This window comes from Marmota monax, unplaced genomic scaffold (genome assembly GCF_021218885.2).
Source record: "Marmota monax isolate L192 unplaced genomic scaffold, Marmota_monax_Labrador192_F-V1.1 WCK01_AAM20220418_F8-fsc00007, whole genome shotgun sequence".
In the NCBI taxonomy this organism is placed as follows: Eukaryota; Metazoa; Chordata; class Mammalia; order Rodentia; family Sciuridae; genus Marmota; species Marmota monax.
Genome location: NW_026692781.1, coordinates 12460967 through 12481455, shown reverse-complemented (window position 1 = coordinate 12481455; position 20489 = coordinate 12460967). Strand labels below are relative to the sequence as shown.

Genomic DNA, 20489 nt, shown 5'->3' with positions numbered 1-20489 from the left:
GAGGAATTCATGAAATGAAATGAGAATACAAGTTGAGTTGTATTATCTAACTGAATATCTCTTCACTCTGGGGATGAACTTATTTATTTATTCAGATTTTTTTACTCATCAATTTGAGTATTTAGGGATTCAAATACTTAAATGCTAGCTTATTTCTCTATCAGTGATGGCTACAAAGGGAGTTGCCAACAGTTCTCCATTGTTATGCTTGAGAATCCTCAATGTTGTATATGGGCCTTTCTATTCTGCTCTGGAAGGAAATTCAAAGCTTCCTTTAAGTCCTACAATTCTGGAATATTTTGGCACAAATAACTTTTGGAATGGGGCTACTAGGAGTTGCTCATAACAACTGTCTATGAAGAAGTCAAAAGAGAAAGGAAATGAGAGTGAAGTTTAGCAAGTCAACATGAAAGAGCACTTGCCAGGTTTGATTCCCAGCACTACCATCACCACCAAAAAAAAAAAAAAAAAAAAAAAGTGCAAATGTCTAAGATAGATACTAAGCAAATGCTAAGTTTATAGGACTTATTGAGGTAGTGTGAAAATTCCCTTGTTTTTGTTGTTCTGGCATTATGGGTACTGGGATCCTTTGGGGGGTCTGCTTGGAGACCTTCAGTGTCCTTCCACAGGAAGAAGCAAGTGTGTCTCTGTTTCCAACCTGTTCTGTGGGGTTTGGCTGATGTTGTGAGCTGGCATTCTGAGTACTAGCACTAAGGGTCAACAAGAATAAATTCTGGAAACGTCTCCTTGGACACCCTTTGCTTTGGCACAGACTCAGTTGCCCCAGACACCTCGAGTGGGTGAGGAAAGTTAAGTGAGTAGGAATAATCCAGAGGGGTTCTGGGTGAAAGACATCTAACAGGACAGGAATTGCTCAAAATGTGTGGGATAACTTCAGTGCTGGGAAGAGAAAGGAACAGGCAGACCTCAGCACTAAAAGAAATAGGGGTGCTGAGTTATCAGTGCAGGTCACTGGGACCAGGGAGAAGGGCTAAGGGAGCCAGCTGAGGGTCCTGCTTAGTGTTGCTCTTTTAGTATGGCATCCAAGCCACAGTTTCTAGGGCATTTAACTAGACATTCCCCCTAGTTATTCCTGAAAATGTTATTAAATGTTGCCAGTAACTTTTATCATTGGACACACCTAGATCATTTTTATGATTTCTGTGACCAATGTGGACATTAAAGCTTTCTTCTTTTAAAAGATTTTTCTCTTCTACATTCAATTAAAACATAAAAACTTATTCTATCCCAATAGAATAAGTGGTAATCCTAGTTTTATTATCATTCACTGTATGTATCTGCAATTTAATAAATGAACACAGGAAAGACACAATCACTTCCCTATGTGTCACCCCAGAAGGATGTTATTTGAGAAAACAATATTTTCATAAAATGACTCACTTTTCCCTCCCCATACTATAATGTTCTCTCTCTAATAATCATTTGGATTTCTTAATTTTGTAAATGAAAAATTACAGTTGAGTAATTTAATTGATTACATATGTATCTATTGTCAGAATTTGAATACATGCATAGCACATTTATTGAATGTGAAAGCAACTTCAATAATTCATTTGTTCCAATGTTCTCAAGACTGTGAATTTAATTCCCTAATAAAATCCAAGTCATGGGTTGCTTTAATAATCAAAAGCAACTCTGTTCCTCAAACAATGCAGCTCAACACATAGATGGAAAGCCAGAGTTAACTACCAATCATAAAGCAGAAAGCCAATAATCCTCACACCAGTAGCCACTCACCTACAGTGCAACCAAAATCTTTTCATAGTTTTCAGCAATTCTGGTCTTAAAATATATCTCACCCTTAACAAGAGCAAGACTGTTCTTAATTCAGGAAATATGCTATAGCCAAAAAAACCTCATATCCATGATTACGATTAGCTCAATATATTGTATTTTTAAAAGTTGCCAGCATCTCATAATTCATCAAATTTATGATTCACTTTCATTCAGCAAAAGGTACTTTTTGTTTTGTTTTGTTCTGTTTTGAGATAGAGTCTTACTGTGTTGCCCAGGCTGGCCTCCAACTCCTGGGCTCAAGCGATCTCCATAGTAGTTGAGACTACAGGAGTGTGTTATGGCATCTGACCTAGCAAAAGGTTCTTCTATTTTAAATAGAATATTCTATTTTAAATTTAAATATTCTATTTTAAATTCTGTATGGATATTCAATATTCTCTGCCTTAACTACTTCAATATGTCCTCTACTACCGTTATATCTATTCTATTTTCTTTTAGGAAAAAAAAATGAAAAACCAACCTTGGCTATGGATTAAGCCATCTAACTCTGTTTTTGTTTTTTCATTTCTACACTACATTTTCTTATTTTCATGTCAGTATTCTTTCCAGAAAACAATTTTCCCTTGCTAAGTGTAATTTGGGTAGCCATTTAGAGATGACATCGAAATGTACCTTTTCTTACCCTCTCATTTCTTTCTCACATCCTTTTCAAATAGTCACATTGCTACAAAAAAAAAGCACAATTTATGTCTGTAGTAACATGACTTTTCTTAGAAAACAGAAATCAGTTAACAAAGGTTCCAATATCAGTATGGCAAAAGAAAACGAGACAAAACCAAAAATGATATCATTAAATAAATTCCCCCACCATAAGGCACTATAATCAGTTTGACAAACTTGAGTTCAAATTATTTCTTACACTGACAGCAGAAGAAAGAGAACTGGATTATGTAATATTTCTCCTTGCAAAAATGAACACCCATGTCTGACTGCTGCCATGCAAAGACAGCCAAACAACGTGCGAAAGCTAAGCCAATATGAGTGGGCTACAGTTGATGCCATCGCACACAGGTGGCACTGTCTGAACAGGGAGTTTACCCTCATACAGGTTCTCATTCTTATTAAACTTCCACTTGAGATTGAAATCCACTCACTGTTGTAGCCACTGCTGCTGCTAGCCTCTGCCGGCGACGAGTTGTGCTGAACTGGCCCTTCGCGGGTGGCCCTTCCTGACAGTGAATGGGAGAAGAGAAGGGGGTAAAAACACAGGATGGAGGGTTGGGGAGGGGAGAGGATGGGGTATAGGAGGATGAAAGATAATCAGACAAGGGAGACGGAGAATTTTAACCAAAGTTGACTTTTCTTTAAAAACAAAACAAAACAAAAATCTTAGCATAGAAAAGAGCTCAAAAGGGCATTCAATGCCATGAGAAATGTTCATTATTCTCATTGTAGGTCACCCAAACTCTGTTAAGTCTATTTGCTGAAGATCACCCCTACCTCAAAAGGAGATGGTGGGTTATGCATCGATGCATAGCCTGTGATTTTAAAATGTGTCTTGTTTTAGTTATGTGATATAATGTTACACGAAGTCAAAAGGCATTCAATTAATGGGAGCAAAGAAGAAAAAAGTTCAGGAAAAACTCATTAAATAATGTGCAAAGGCTAATGTGAACAGGTTGTAATGAGAGCCTCCTCTGGACCAGGAGGAGAGAAAAAAAAAAATAAGGAAGGGGACCCAGGATTCATCAGCCTCCACTTAATGCCCTACCATAAAGCTTGCTCACTGGGACTCAACATTAGGAAAAGTGTTGAGATCTTCAAGTTGAACAATTTTCCAAAGGATAATAATTAAAAAAAAAAAATCTCAAGTTTCTCAATGCCCATAAAAAATAAGCTTTGAAAAACCGGAAGAATTAGTTTCATTTAGTGATGTACGCCTACACATGAACCAGTAGAAGAATTCTTTCATTTTTTTTCCCCTCCTTCTGGTGGATGAGATTAAGGGATGTAATTTTCCAAATTACATTCATATTTCTCTTCCATCTTCACAAATTTTCTGTTCACATATATGTAAGTCACACAAATACATACATAATGTTTTTCATGAAAATCTTTCTATACACATTACCTTTTTAATGTACTAAAAGGAAGAACTTGTTTTTACCAGAGGATGTATGATATCTAAGATAGCTCCATGTTAATGACAGATCTGCCACTATGTACTTCCTACTATTGTTCATCATCTCTAACATTCATTCTATTGACAATACAGGAAACCTAGCAGCTCTTTCTTCTATGTCACATTTTAAAAATCATTCCCTTTTGTCCTCTACTTCATTTAAAACGTAACTAAGGGCTGGGGATATAGCTCAGTTGGTAGAGTGCTTGCCTCACAAGGCCCTGGGTTCAATCCCCAGCACCACCAAAACAAACAAACAAACAAACAAACCCCAAACCTAACCAAAACAAACAAACAAACAAACAAACATAGCCAAACTTTCTGCATAATGGTATTCAGATTTTCATTAGAACTAAAAGATTTGAAATTTGGGAGCCAGGAAGTCCATTTTTAAAAAAAGGTAACCCCTCCCCCCCACACACAAACACAGAATATTCTAGGACAAGTGTTGACTTCATGAGTTACACAATGGATTTTCTGAGGTTAAATTATGGCATGGTATCTAGAAGAAATATGGCCAAAAAGATTTGAGTCAGGAGCATGGTCTCACCCATACAAAAATAAGCAATCGCACACATAGTATAACACATTCTTCATTTTCAATTTTTTAATAGAATCTATTTTATATTTCAAAATTCAGTGACACCACACCAATAAAAATAACAGCAGGAACAACCACCAGCACTGTCACCCCTTGGTAGTCTGGATTCCTTCACAACAGCTGATGGTTAGATGCAAACAACAGAGGGGATGTAAAATGGGCTGTCACAACCTGAGAGCCACTCAAGTTGGCCACAACGAGGATCTTCAGGGGGAAATGAGATGATGATAAGCTCACAACAGATACTTGGCATCATTAGATGGAATTCCCAGTCAAAAAGCATTTAAAATAGGAGGTGGGGGGGGGGGGAACTGGGTATTAGGGTGTGGAAAAGTGATAGGTATGTTCAATCCACTGGAGTAAAAATAAATGCCATGTCTTTCTGTGGGCAGAAATACTGCTGAGTAATAGCCATAGTCATGGCTGGGTCCCCAGCAGGTGTGCATATTGGGGAACTTTGAGTAACTCCCAGTCACAGAAAATGAGTGTCCTGAGGGCTCCTGGAAGACCCATTGGCTTGGACAAGCTGAAAAGGTCCAGGATGGTACAAAATTCTTCAGCATTTCAGTCTATGAAAACAAGTAGAGGACTTTGAGATTAGTGGCTTACTGCCACCTGAAGTCTATTTATTTCTACTTAAAGTAGAACCATCTTTCCCTTTTGAAAAGACAAAGTTTGTCTTTGAATGTGGGGATAAGATTACATCAATTTCCCTCAAAAATATCTAAACAAAAATGATAAGGGCCAGGTTGTTTCTATCTGGCACATGAAAAAGAAACAAGACAGCATAAGTAAAAGTTAAAAAAGAAGCAAACTATTCAAAAGATATGTCAGGAACATAAACAGAAAATATTTTCCTGCTTTTTGAACAATTTCTTCTGATGACTCCAAAAAAATCCTTGTAACCTCTCGGTATAGTTTAAACATTGCCTGTGACTAGCAGAAGTATTCACAGCTGCATTCTGTTTCCTCCAGTAAAGTTGGATTGTCACAGGGCTGTATGGGCTTCCTAGTTGCAGCAGCCACCAGCTACCAGCCACGGGCACTGAGCTCAGGGCTGCTGAGAATAAACCATTCAAGAAAGCAGCTGTGAATGGGTCTCTAACTTAATTAGAATTTAATTTGCCTTTAAAAACCAGGCAAATAATGTCTATTCACAAATGGATATGTTCTTATTATGCTAGCTTTCTTCCATTATTGTATTTAAAGGAATGGTTCTTTCATGTATAAAAATAGTTCTTTTTCTTGGCTATGAGAACCATGGACACTCAACTTGAAAACATGCACACACACACAAACACACACACACACACACACCAAACAAACAAATGAGATTCTCACAAGTTCAAAACATATAAAAAAAAGTGCCAAAGGCAATTCTAGATAAATCTCTTGTCAAATTGTTTGACACATTTGTCCCTATAGTACTAATTTTATGAATAGAAGGGAAAACACAAACAAAATACCGAATAAAGAAACACTAATTATATTTACAGGCTATAGAACTCTAAATAAAAAATGGATCTTTAATGCTTATGAAAATTTCTTTTTAAATATATCAGATTAGAAAGCAAAGCAACAGTTTGTTATTTACACATTCAGAATTACAATACAAAGAATGTTACTAAAGCAGTTAGAATTAGAGAAGAATCATTCTGTTAATTATTTAGAAGAAAGTGAAGATTTCTGAAAAGCATTTACCTTCTATTAGGATTCAAATTGATTTATAGTATAATAAAAACAAAGCTAAATCATAAGTCTAATTTTGACTGTGCAGGTTAAGAATCATTTAGAATACACAGCTAAGGTTAGAATTGTAGATAGTCTAGTTTGGTGATCTGAAAATAATGTGATTTAGATACAAGAGGTTTTAAGAATTTACTGTATTTGTATCACTGCAACACTATGACATAAAAGGATCTTACTTTAAAAATTTAGAACTACTTATTTCAAGTAAAAATTTTATTTAAAATCAACTTCAGTTAAATTTATTATGAGCCATTAAGACTTTAGTTCAGATTTTATAGTGATTATTGCAGGCCCAATAATATCTATTTTGCAGATTCACAGAATTTAGAGTTAAAAGGGAATTCAAAGATCATTAAATTAAGTCCATCACTTTACCCAGGAACAAATGGAAGCCCAGAAAATTTAACAGACGTGCACAAAATTTATACAGCCAGAAAATCACAGTGATTAGATGAAAGCCCAGGCTTGTTGATTTTTATTCTAGTGCACCCTCTACTCTTTTTGTCAATAGATAAAAATTTGGACAAAGTTGATACATAAATGGTTCTTTTAAGATCTAGCATATATAAATGGATGTTTATTATAATCTACCAGACTTTTAGTCCAGATTTTTTTTTTTTGGGGGGGGGGTACCAGGATTGAACTCAGGGGCACTCAACCACTGAGCCACATCCCCAGCCCTGTTTTGTATTTTATTTAGAGATGGGGTCTCACTTAGAGTTGCTTAGTGCCTCACTAAATTGCTGAGGCTAGCTTTAAACTCATGATCCTCCTGTTTCAGCCTCCTGAGCCACTGGGATTACATGCATGTGCCACTACTCCCAGCTTTGTTGAGAATTTTAAGGTGACTTTTTGTTTAAAAAGTTTTAATGGTTCAAAGGCTATGATTGAGAATGAAAATGCTACTTCGCAATCATATAATTTTATCTTTCTTTCTAATTATTTTCACTTATGACCAAGCAAGTAAAATAAATAGATTTCCCACTATTTTAGATCTAAAAAAAACTCTGCTTCAGAAGCACTGGCTTTCAAGTAGTTAAGCTGCTCTCTCAATCCAATATCTGTGAGCGGATATATATAAAGATGAATACTTTAAAAGTATATGAAAACATGAAGGAAGGAAAAGTAAAATCTGTACCTGCAGTTGTATTTTTGTATCTTTGCTGACACTTTTTGTTCTCCAGCGTCTTGTGACTCGCTTGTCTTTCTTTGAAATATCTACACAGTTAGCCTACATTGCACAGAGAGTTAAAGGCAACAACGGATTATTAAGTTTACACAGATGATACACATGCAGACAGAACAGTCAGTTAGTAAGGAATAATTGTTAGAGCCTTGAAGCAAACCAGGAGAGATAGGCATCTCATTAAAAGCAGAGAAAATAACTCAATTATAAAATGTATTTTTTTTCTGATATGCAGAATGAAAACAAGATTAGATATCTTCAGCATTTTTTTCTATGAAAAGAGTCTTCATTCTGAAAGTGTCTAAATATATATATTCAAAGCCATTGCAACAGACACATGGGAAGAATGATCCAGAGATATATTTCTACAGCAGTTTGCACTGTATTTAAATGTAAAAACATTTTAAGTTATCTTAACACAATGACACCAAGATTAAAAAATATTAAGAATAACTCTAGAATATAAATTAGTTGTAGTTATTTCCCTTTAAATGTGACTTGAATATTCACAGAATGATCCAGGAAAGATTAAAGTGTTAACTGTTTTTGCTGGCAGCAGTAATAGGTTTACCTGCATGTCAGTAAAGTTTGGTGCTGACTGAGTTCTCTGAAGTATTTCCAAGTTTTGCAGGAGTTTGCTAAGTTCCACAAGGTTAGACTGGCAGTGTGCAAGATCTAAAAAAAAAATCAGAAATAAAAATATGTTAGAATTGGGCCATGAATGGTGGTATTGGTAATTAGGGGGAGGCAATCCATAATATGGTAAATATGATCAGGCAGATCTGTGTATACAAGGTGGTGATAAGTGAAAGTGAATTAAACACATCTTCTCTGATTTAGAAACTAAAACCATTGATTATTAGAAGATTTCAAAGCCCATTCTTACAATTAATTGCTCTTAGTGTAGAACCCATTAAAATCTAAAATTGTGTGTGATCACTTTCCTTTTTTCTTTTTCAAAATTTATTTATTTATTCTAATTTGTTATACATGACAGCAGAATGAATTTCAATTCATAGTATACATATAGAGCACAATTTTTCAAAAAATTGTCTCTGGTTTTACACAAAGTAGAGTCACACCATTCATGCCTTCATATATATACTTAGGGTAATGATGGAAAGCAGTATGGATATTCCTTGGAAAATGTGGAAAGGAACCACCATTTGACCAAGTTATCCCACTCCTGGGTTTATACCCAAAGGACTTAAAAACAGTATACTACAGTGACACAGCCACATCAATGTTTATAGCAGCACAATTCAGAATAGCTAGATGCCCTTCAATAGATGAATGAATAAAGAAACTGTGGTATGTATACACAATGGAACATTACTGCACCTTAAAAGAGAATAAATTATGGCATTTGTAGGTAAATGAATGGAGTTGGAGAATATTACACTAAGTGAAGTTAGCCAATCCCTAAAAACCAAAGGTTGAAGTTTTCTCTGATATGTGGATGCTGATCCATAATGGGGGTGAGTGGGGAGCATGGGAGAAATGGAGGAACTTTAGATAGAGCAAAGAGGAGGGAGGAGAAGGGAGGGGGGATGGAGGTAGAAAAGATGGTGGAATGAGAATGGGCATCATTACCCTAAGTACATATACAAAGACACTTTCCTTTTCTGATGGCTTTTGTCACATGGGAAACAGACTCAAGGGAACTTACAGTTCTGTGGTTTTATTCTTAGGGGCCTGCCTACTTGTTCCTCCAAAATGTTACAAGATAGTTGTCTGGAATTTGTGTGGATTCACAGTCAAGTTTAGAAAAACAGAATGGAATGTAGCTCACTAATACTCTTGTAATGAATGATTTCTTTAAAATCTATCAGAGATGTTATACCAACTAACATTTCATCCCTATGGAAAAAGTATGCTCCATATTTAAATATGCTTATATATTTAAGGTCTGGACTGGTTTCCAGATCTATAAATAGTCAGCTGCTTTAAGTATTAGAACTGTAAATCAGATAAAGAATGCATTCAATAGACATTACATTTTTAGAATGCAATCAATGAAATATGGAAGAAATGTTCCTACTTTTGAAATGCAACCAACCTCAATTTAGACACTCTCTGTGACAAATGATCAATATACATTTTTGTTTTTTAAGTGTAATAGGAGATTAAAAAAGAGAGACTGTGACTTTAGGTCAGCAGAACACACCAAAAACAGAGCAGATGGACTGGGGCTGTGGCTCAGTGATAGAGTGCTTGTCTGTCATGTGTGAGGCACTGGGTTCAATCCTCAGGACCACATATAAATAAATAGATAGATAGATAAAATAAAGGTATTGTGTCCATCTACAACTAAGGAAAAAAAATACAGCAGACATTTTTCTGGGTCTGGAAGATTGAGGGAAAGGTTTTAGCAAAACAGGAAGCTTGGGAAGGACAGAGAGCTCACTGAAGGTTGGGGAGAACAATCTGTATAAAGGCATGCAGGTGGAAATACCCAAGTATATCCACAAAATAGCAAAGTCTGGTTGAGACTACAGCAGGCAAGGCTGAAAGGGTATGAAGGGTCAGAAAGCTGAGGGCATGGGTTGCTAAATGCTGGGCTAAGCAGTTTGGACTAAAGGCCCAGAGCCAATGGAAAACCACTAAAGAGTTTTTGCATAAAAGCTATTTTAAAAACCAATAGTTCTCAGGGAGCATTATGTAGTGGACAAAGAATTGGCTTTGGGATTAGTCGAATGTGGGTTGGCTGGAGTCCCAATCCCTCTACCAGGGCACCTGCATCTTCTTGGGCAAATTCCTTAACCTTCATACATTTAAGGTTCCTCATCCACAAAGTGCGGATAATAGCAACATCTGTGCCTGGTAGCTGAATGCGAAGGATAATGTCTGCTAAGTTCTGATCCAGGACCTGCAGTCAGGTCCAAGAATGGTAATTTCCCATGATCCTCTGAGGGGGAGGAAGCAGCAGAGCCAGAAACTGAGGCAGAGAACCAGTGAGGAAGCTGGTGATCACTCAGGGACAAGAATGATGGGCCTCAGTCAGAAAGACAGGAGTGGAATTCAGGGGAAGAGAGAAGGGGAACATGAGGAGGAGGTTTTCAAAGAAACAACAGACAGGACTTGGTCATGGCTGGATGAACAGGGAGGAGGATCAAAGATGACCCCGAGGTTTCAGTGGGGGTATGACAAAAGCACTGACAGAAACAGGGATGTAAGGTACGTGGGCCCACTCTCAGGGAGACACAACTGAGAGGGCAGAGCAACTACATGTCCAAGAACACACTCTGGGATCAGAATGCCAGAGTGAGTCCCAGCTCCACTTACTGGCCATGAAACCTTGGTAAAGGGAGTGAACTTCTCTGCTCCTAAGTTTTCCAGAGTAGAGGCTGAAATTTTCAGAATCACTGCTGTGGGTGAAGTCCAGCTTCTTTCCCCAACCTGAAGTTATTGTACTGAAACTAAAGTCTGAGTGTTTCCTTGGTGAATACATTCAAGGAAAACCTTTGGTAAGTCAGCTGGATGTGATAATGAATATAAAATCCCTCTTCAATCATATATTCACATAAAGATTGAGTTTGGGCGGTGGATCTCCCAAAGGGCTGATAAAAACGCTACAGACTTTGAGTTCACACACAGGTGGGGTGAAAAAAAATATTTGGTCAGGAGACTAACAGATTGCCAAATTTTCATTTTTCTAAGTAAGAACATAAAAATGATATCATATCTAATTTTTTATAATTTCATAAAGGAAAAAAATTAAATTAATCCTGATGTCATCTTAAGATCATTTTAAGAATTCAGTCGAGCCCTAATAAGTACTCTCTACACTGCCCTTGTTTTTCTTGGTATTGAAGATCAAATGAAAATTGTCTCACAGAATGGAAATGGCCTATGGATCAAGTTTGGACCAATATGCTCTAGCTGATTACAAGAAAGGAAAAAGTATGAAGAGATAAAGTGGCTTGGAGATACAGAGTGAGGGAATCATGTATTAGTTCAGAATATTTAAAAACTGATCCCTAGTGATATATACCACTAACAGGTAACTATGGATAAAAGATGCAGCATATTAGAATTTTGCCCTTTATGGCTGGGTTGTCAGGAAATATATATTCGTTTTATGGACAAGACAGCATCAGAGAAGGCAGCCATGGTACAGACCTAGAGAGAAAGGTAGAACAGCGAGTCCAGGAGCAAGGGCAGAGGGCTCTTCAGGGTCTGAAGGGTAGAGAACATGGAGCCAGCAGAACCAGCAAAAAGATGAGAGAAGGCTGAAGTGGGAGGAAGTCAAGGCAAGATCAAAACCCAGGTTCATTTATTGTGAGGGTACAGGAGAACCGGCAGGTAAGTAGCCCAGGTCATGAAATGGAAAAGAATTTAGTGTATAAAAGTAAGAAAAAGGAAAGGTCAAGGCAATCAAAGGGGTCAGGGTGAAAGATGCAGTACCCACAATTCACTTCAGTACTTTTTGTTTGGTTTGATTCAAGGGCTTATTACTCTGATAGCCCAAATGGGCAGGAACTAACCTTCTGCACACCTGTCCATTTCTTCCGAGTCCTGTAACCAGGCTGCCACTTTGCTCTGGCCAGTTGTACAGGTTGCAGGGAGGCTATTGCTACATGGCAGAGGAGACTGCCAAGGAAAGTTGTTTGGTTGCACCTATAAGGAAGAAAAACAGAAATGAACCCTATGGTTATATGAAGCAGAAAGAGTATATTTCAATGATCATTAAGAAACATAAGCACCTCATAGTGAGATTAAGAAAAGAGGAATAAAAGGCATCTTGAAAATATGGAGGAAGCCTGTTGGCTAAACGTGGTATGTGCCCAGGGAAGGCAACATTTACAAACAGTAACTGATGAGAACCTTCCCTGGGCTCTCTGTGAACTAAAAATCAGCATCGCAGCCAGTGAATAGGAGAATCTGGTGTCTGAGAACTTAAAGTGGAAATTTCCTCTGGCCAAGACTGCCCAGACACATGTGAGCCCTATTCAGTTCAGCCCCATGTCCCACACAGCACTGGAGATAGGGTGACCTGCTGCAGCCACGCAGCCTTTCAGAGATGGATGTAACCTGCCAAGATGTCAATCAATCTGTTGAATACAACACGAAGCAAGACTCCACCCCTGAAACCTTATGCCTGCCTTTGAGGTACCCTCTTAAATAAACCACAGGAGCCATTTTCTAGTTGTCCAGCTCTAGCTCCAGTGTGGTCTGGACCTATCAGGCACTCTGCTTCAAAACTATAATTCTGACTCTGACTTTTGTTCTTCACTAATTATTTTTGACTTATTTTCTCTGGTGGCTTATACCCTCCTGAGCAGAGAAAAGGACCCCCTGGTGAGGCGCTGGCCGCCTCCCCATAAGTAACAACGCTCCCATTAGGTGGCCAGCTCCACCAATCAGTGAAGGGGATAACATTCAAATTTGTTGCATCTGATACTCACAAGGACCTGCCAACTCAGATTCCCAGCACTTTTAAGTTACTCAGTAAGCTGCATTAGATGCAGTGTCCTTGTTGAGGTACTTTTAACTCATGATTTAAAGCCCTTCCTTTCCAAAAGTCCTCTGTGCCCTTATAATCACTTCAGTGTCTCCTCAACCACATGTGATACCTAAATCCATTATCCACCAGCAAGCAGCCTTATAGAACTTCAAATGCATACTGAAAAATTATATAAAAAGGCAGTTTTGCCAAGTCATTATCTATAGCTGGTAGAATTTCCATTCAAAGGATTTTATGTGAAATAAAGTTAGATGAAATATGTAGATACCAGGATAAGTGCAGTAAACTTCAGTGAAATAGCAGAAACTTATTTCCTGTAAAGCTGAAATAACTTTAAAATTCCATAGTTGGTTTTAATATTCGATTACAACTGAATGTGTCTCTTCAAAATCAGGAGTAAATGACGCACACACTTAGCAAACCCAGACGACTTACTACCCACACTGGGCCACAAACCAATTCCCATTCAGGAGTCCCCTAGTTTGACATGAAGAAGGCAAGCGAAATTATTAAAAGCTCTTTTCAATCTTTATTGCATTTTGATAAATGCAATGGAAATCTTTTACCAAGTTACATCTTAGAGGTATGCCATTCCCAACTAAAGAAATAGATCTTTTGTGAAAACCAGCATTAACGAGCTTTCTTAGTCTGAGGCAAAGAGTGGGGAGGATTTGGTTTCAGTTCACCGTTCTCAGATATCACCCATGTCATTTAATAAATAAGACAAGGGATGAAAACAATGTTATCTTTTGTCAACACTCAGTGCCAAAGATGTAGGCAGAAGCTGGAAGAACCAAAGAATTAAAATTTTTAATTTAAAAGATCCATTTGGGATACATTTCTCACTTAATTTGGATAATGCTGTGATTCATTTTACCCTGTGGTGAGAACACAGAAGGCTCAGAGAACCCCGGGGACTATCTTGGCATCTGTAAGTTCCCAACATTCCTAGCCCCCCTGACCTTCTGGTATGATTCTTTTTATTTCAGAACTGGCTGGTATTAGTGTTAACCCAGCATTATACTCTAGGAGAAAGATAATTTAAAAAGTCCTTAGCAAGCTGCAACAAGAATGAAATAATGCAAGGTTTGAGAGTCTTGTGAAAAACAACTAATGGGACTTAACCGACATTATTTAAGTAATTTCCGCTGAAATAACAAAAACTGAAGATAGTAATGTTTCATTGAATCTGATTTGATTAGTCTTGCAGTTTTTTTCATGAGGTTTTTTTGATGCTTTGCAAAGGAAACCCAAATCTATGTATGATGTACATTCCTGTGAAAGCAAACAGAGAAAGCAGAATCTCCACTGAAATACTTGTGGCAGCCGTTTCTGTTCTTGATTTCATGTGCCAGGTATAAAGCTGGCACACCCCTGGGCAGTACAATGTGTCTATGTTTCAGAAAACATAATTATTGAATCAAAGGAAGAAACAGCTGCCTCCCTGCCTGTTGCCACAACCTTGGCTTTTTTTTTTCCCTTGATATAGGGATCTCATGCAGGTTCTACCATTGAGCTACAACCGCAGCATTTAAAATTTTTTTTATTTTGAGATAAGCTCTTGCTAAGTTGCTTCGGCGAGCTTCAAACTTTCAATCCTCCTGCCTCAATTTGCTGAGTAGCTGGGATTCAGGAGTGTGTCACTGTGCCAGGCTTAATCTTAACTTTTAAACAAGCAACACCTGTAGCTTTTCGGTAGCATAGAAAATGAGCTCCTATGGGGGCAGGGATATGGCTCAAGTAGTATCGCGCTCGCCTGGCATGCATGAGGCACTGGGTTCGATCCTCAGCACCATATAAAACAAAATAATTGTCCCACCTAAAGCTAAAAAATAAATATTAAAAAAAAAAAAAAATGAGCTCCTACGGAAGCCCAGGAACAACCTCAGCCTCCCTTGCCTGGCACCTGGTGTAAGAGAAAGGGCAGTGGTTTTGGAAACAGAGATGATTCAGGGTTAAATGCTGTGCCATTCTGGACAATTTCTTTACTGTCCCTGAACTTCGTTTTTATGAAAAATTAGTGATAAGTGAATGTTAAATGCTTCATGGAGTACCTGGTCACTGAAAAAGGCTACTACCTGTATTATTGTCACAATCTTTAACTTATTTGCATTAACTTCATTATTGGACTTACAAGCTCTCTCTGGGTCAAATCATTACAGCTCAAGGCAAAAAAACAAGTTTCACTTTCAGAACTTTAGGGTATTCTTATTATCACCCTAAAATCTGGAAGGTCCCTGATTATTGGGTGCTGATTAAACAAATACTTGCTCCTCTTCCTAATATTCTTACAAAGCCACATAAAAATAGAATGCCCTCTAGTCATTAAAAAGGGAAAAATAACTCTTAATACTTTTGGTGACCACATTTATGCCTAATCTATACTTGTGATTAACTCTGATGCCAATGTCATTGCTATCTCTTGAGTGTCAGTTTACAAAGCAAACTTTTTTTTTTCCTGGTGTTTTCTTTTTAATTGACATCACAGATACTCCGACATCTATGCTCCCATGGACTTCCCTTTTTGAATCTGAAATCAAAAGACTAGTAAATACGTTGATAGGATATATGGTCTGATATACTTACAGTCTGTATTGAATTAGTGAGCTGAAGGTAATTTTTAACTTATCTATGGGAAGTGGATTACCATATCTGCATAATTTTCTAAGCAATTGCCATGTTGGTTTTATAGAGCAAAATCATACCTTTCCATCAACAACAGAAACATTAGCAGCTGGGGAGGACTCCGCTGTGGAAGTTGCAGGAAATATGTGAAAACTAGCATCTCTTGGTGATCTCACAATTTCATTCTGACGGTACAGCCGATGATGGCGCAGCTTGGAAACCCAGGCATCAAACCAGTCCTGGGACTTCACCTGAAATAAAGAGCAAGAAGAGAAGGTAACTGGGAAACCCATCTCTTGCCTGCCACTGGTGCAGATAAATCAGGTCTCCCATAATGGCCCAAGAACTGTTGGAAAGCGATTTCACCTTCAAATGGTAGATGTGCTCTTCCGTGTCAAGGTCTATTCTCCTTGCTTTCTTTTTAATTGACATCACAGATAGTCCAACATCTATGCTCCCATGGACCTTCCCTTTTTGAATCTGAAATCAAAAGATTAGTAAATACTCTGATAGGATATATGGGCTGATGTACTTATGGTCTGTATTGAATTAGTGAGCTGAAGGTAATTTTTAACTTATCTATGGGAAGTGGATTACCATACCTCTTTAATAAAGAGAAAATGGTTGGGATTCTGAAGTTGAGACCCTTAAACTGAGGACAGTTAAAGTTCCTGTGACTTCATACCAATTTCATTAAGTGACAATATTTATCTTATTCCTGTTTTGGAAACAGCCTCTAAGGCCAGTTCTTCAGAATTCTAGATCACATAGGTTATATCCCTTCAAAAGACGTTTTCATGATTCCTAAAGTAACTATGGTCAACGTTTTGACTTATGACCCAGAACATCCCTGAACAGTGAGACAGAGCTAGGGCAGAGGTAGGCAACATGGAAGGCAAGACACAGTGCAGCCCATTCCTCCTTCTGGCTGTCCCCTTGTGATCAAAGATACCCTAATTCAACAGCAGAGATAGGGACTAAACTGTAATCTGAGCCTTATGTCATTTCCCCTGCACCATATAATACGAAGGGAATTTTCCTGATTTTCATGTAAACGACTACTTTATGTATTAAACAAAAACTAGTTCAAGAAATTTTTGTGAGTTGGGATTCCCAAGATAAAACAATGTATGAAACAGAAATAAAATTCAAAAGACGGTTTCAAAAGGACATCGACAAGAACAAAAATGGCTTTAAATCTCAAGAAAAGTACATCAAGCAGAGTTTATTGAGAGGGCCAGAGGAAAGAAAAGACTATTTGCATTTTTCTCTTCAAGAGAGAAAGGGGTGATTTTATTTACGTGTTGCTCTTGGGTTTAAGCTTCTGTTTTGAACGTACATTAATTAGTTAATTTAAACCTTCATGCACTAGTTTGAGACTTTCTGCTATCTTGAGTATAAGCACAAGACACACCTTCTCCGAAACATGCAGGTTTGGAAGCTTGTTAAATATCAGAGGCATAGACATGCACAAAGCTGGGAATTACAGCACAAGGCTTGTACAATTAGTGTTTACTCACTTCAAGCAGAATTCTAAATCAACTTTTGAAACAAGTCCTGTGTGCTACTTACATCAAGTGGTGCCTTTGAATACTTTAACATTCCATTATCCAGGACAAAAAAACGCTGCAAGAACCAAACATCCCTAGTTATTGTCTATATTTTGAATTATATAAAACATTCACAAATGTGGGTCTAGTTGCTTCACATTTAGCAATCAACATGTTTGATCATCTTAATATATGAATTCAGTGCATCTGGCCATAGTCATTTTAAGCTGCAAGGAGATCAGAGCTCTCATTCTGTGTTATTAACCTACCAGGGTTCTTTTACATGTAACTCAAGGGGGATGGAATCTTTTCACCATGGTTTTGATAACAAGGAGGAAATCTCAGGGCCTTTAGCTAAGATCTTCTGAATGAACCACATATTTCTCAAAGTGAGAAATGATAATAATCCAGATTATGTCACAATAATTCTGTGAGGAGTTCTACACAATTCTGCAGGATTCTTTTTACCCTATAGGCAAACTCGTGAATTTTCTCTGGATAATTCCTGAAAATATTCTTGTTCACTTTAGAAGCCAATAGATTGGATCTTTGAAGAATGAATTCTTAGAAAGTTTAAGTGGCCTTAGCAAACGGCTTGCATTTCACTATTAGTAAAAGAGATTTAAATATTTCCAAATTATATTAAGGGTAGAAAAAAGAGAGAGAGTTTTTTGCTTGTTTGGTTTTTTGGCAATTTTTGTCTGCTCCAAGGTCTTTTTGATCCAGTCTGAATGGATTTAGCCATTTTTGCTCCACAAACACTTAGAAACTCTCTGCTCTTGATTTCCCTTCAGTGAACAATTTACAAGAGAACAAACTGCTCCCAGGACCCAATCACACAAAGGACCCAGTGACTTCCTGTAGCTCTACACATGTAGAGAGTCTTTCTGTTGCTGGAAAATTACTCTGCTGGAAAGTTTTTATGTGATTCAGGAACTCACAGATACTGAGGTTGCAGGAAGTCAGGTCTGGGGTCACCTGCCCAGAGCTCACAAAAGGCCACTGTAACCCCTTTGTTTCAGATTTAGGAGAACAAGAAGCAACGAAGAATCTCCACAATTGAAAAACATACAACTATTCAATTGTCTAGGGCCAAACAGGCTGATGCTTGAATCAGTATAGGTTGGTACTGGAGATGAGGAGAAAGGGCAATGGAAAGGAGACCCTCCCTCCTTTCATTTATGCAGCAAGATGTTTATAGACGTACTCCAGAAAGTTGTCAAACCACAGTCACTTATACTGAAACATGGACTGAGAGTGTTAAATTTAGTGATTCATATAAAATGTTTCTTTGACCTTTTTTCCCTATTTTCAAAAATTTCTATCTATCAAAAAATTTTAGTGACGATAACCTGTAGGATGTCACAGGGAAAGAGCTTAGCAAGCCACCGATTAGAGGAAGTGCCAAGTCAGAGTGCAAGGCAAAGCTGATCCCAGAAAGGATCACGAGGTGACCAAAATTCAGGGAAGAAAAATTTTAGAAATGGATGGAGAAAGATCACTTGCATTGGAATAATATTATAGGGTTCAGGGGAGACAGTTTCTGACAGGGGAGAAGGCATCTTAGTCAGAAGCCCCTTTGATCTGTTTTTGTTCCATCTTTGGAGACAGGACACTGGGACATCCTTTCCCATTTGTTCATTTCGAATCTTTCCCTTAAAAATACATAAAATGTGTTTTTTTCAAGCAAGTTATAATCCATAACTGTCCTGTTTTAAGCCAGTGGTCAGCTACTATCTGGACCTTTGAGTTGACAAATCTGTCCGTTTAAGATGAAATCCATCAGCAGAGATGATGAGCAGATGAACTTGATCTTCCAGTGATTTCAGAGATGATTCTGAATGGTCCACCAGAGGGCTTATACTGAAGGTGGAAGAGAATTTCCTTCTCCTTAGTAACACAAAATTCTTTTTTTTTTTCCCCCCTGGAAAGATATGGGGTCTTGCTATGTTGCCCAGGTTGGTCTCAAACTCCAGAGCTCAAGGGATCATTTGGCCTCAGCCTTTCCAAGTAGTTGGGACAATAGACACATGCCATCACACCCAGCTAGCACTATGGAATTCTTACTAGTTGGGTAATTATAACAATGTAGTAACAAATATTTCCTCCCTAATTAAAACTGGGAGGTAGAAAAGGATATTGGGAGGGGAGAGAAGAATAAACCACCTTAAAAAGTGGTAACCAAAATTTCCAGAATCAGCAATTTTCCAAATTTACTTTGTCCTAGTAATAATTGTAAGGTGTATCCCACAAAACTAAACAGTATTCAATTATAAAGATGCTCATTGCAACAACATAACAAAAAATTGGACAAGTCCTCTATATCCAGCAATAAGAAATTGTTTTAATAATGGTGGAATATATAAATCCACCCAAAGGAATACACTTAAAAGCATCTCATATTTAGAAAAATATTTAATGAGAACATATCCACACTAATTTATGTGAAAAAAGTAGGTTAGACAATAATATGTACAATTTGGATTTTAAGTATAACATAAACATTTTCTCCTTCATCTATATGCTACAGATCTTGGACGCTAGTAGGTATAATAGAATGCAATGCATGGGGCCTTGAAAATGAGTTTCATGTATATGCAATAGTCTTGATTTCCTACTGAATAATCACAAATAATATCCTTTCTATGAAGATGATCTGAAATTGAATCTGATAAAAATGTTACCTTGTGCCAGCCTTTTAAAGGCCATTTTCTCTTCTTCAACATAAAGCCTTCGTGTTTGTCTGGTTTCTGGACATTAGTTTGACCTATTTTCAGCCCTTCTATAATTTCCCAGCTGTCAGCTTCCTGAGAGAAAAGAAAAACAAATCACATATTTTCTGTGTTTGACGACACACTTAAAGCAGATTCTTAAGTAGAAGTTGCTTTTGAGGCAACACTAGACCCGCCAGAAGTAGAAAAGATTCCGGAGCGAATTCTAACATCAAACACAGCTATGCACTTTTAACTGAAGTTAAATGAGTTTCCCAGGTAGACCTGGAGGCACACAGGGTCCATCAGAGACTCACTGGGGCCACCTTGTCTACTTGGGGTGGGAAGGAATTTCAATTGCCTGTACTCAGAATGTTTAAAATGCATTTTCCCAGACAGTTAATCTCTGGGCACCAGAGGAACTTTAAAGTTTTAGAGTAGGGCTGTTTTGAGGACAAATGTTCAATTAGTGTGCAGATCTGGCTTTCTGGGTAGAAGCAGAAAGACTGCAGGAGTCTAAAGTGGCTGGGAACCTGCTATCAACACAGAACTATGCCATGGTCCCGTTTCTTCTTGGTGCGGCCATGGCATTTCCAAGTGGGTATTAAACACCTTACTTGTCAAGTGCACACTGAGAAGTACAGGCTTTCAATGGTAGAA

The 20489-nt window shown here is 37.8% G+C and overlaps 1 protein-coding gene across 21 annotated transcripts in view; it reads right to left on the bottom strand.

The window, feature by feature from the left end:
* Osbpl6 (oxysterol binding protein like 6) overlaps window positions 1-20489 on the bottom strand; it is a 201431-nt gene that overhangs the window by 33823 nt on the left and 147119 nt on the right. For 14 of the 21 annotated variants that reach the window (XM_058580229.1, XM_058580224.1, XM_058580225.1 and 11 more), the window contains 8 exons: window positions 19803-19925; window positions 17141-17194; window positions 15935-16048; window positions 15649-15819; window positions 11964-12096; window positions 8048-8151; window positions 7429-7521; window positions 2913-2987 (listed from right to left, as the gene is read on the bottom strand). In XM_058580229.1, coding sequence (XP_058436212.1) covers window positions 2913-2987; window positions 7429-7521; window positions 8048-8151; window positions 11964-12096; window positions 15649-15819; window positions 15935-16048; window positions 17141-17194; window positions 19803-19925 — 867 coding nt within the window. The remainder of the gene's footprint in view (window positions 1-2912; window positions 2988-7428; window positions 7522-8047; window positions 8152-11963; window positions 12097-15648; window positions 15820-15934; window positions 16049-17140; window positions 17195-19802; window positions 19926-20489) is intronic. The other 7 variants (XM_058580234.1, XM_046447292.1, XM_046447297.1 and 4 more) reach the window with 3 other exon arrangements.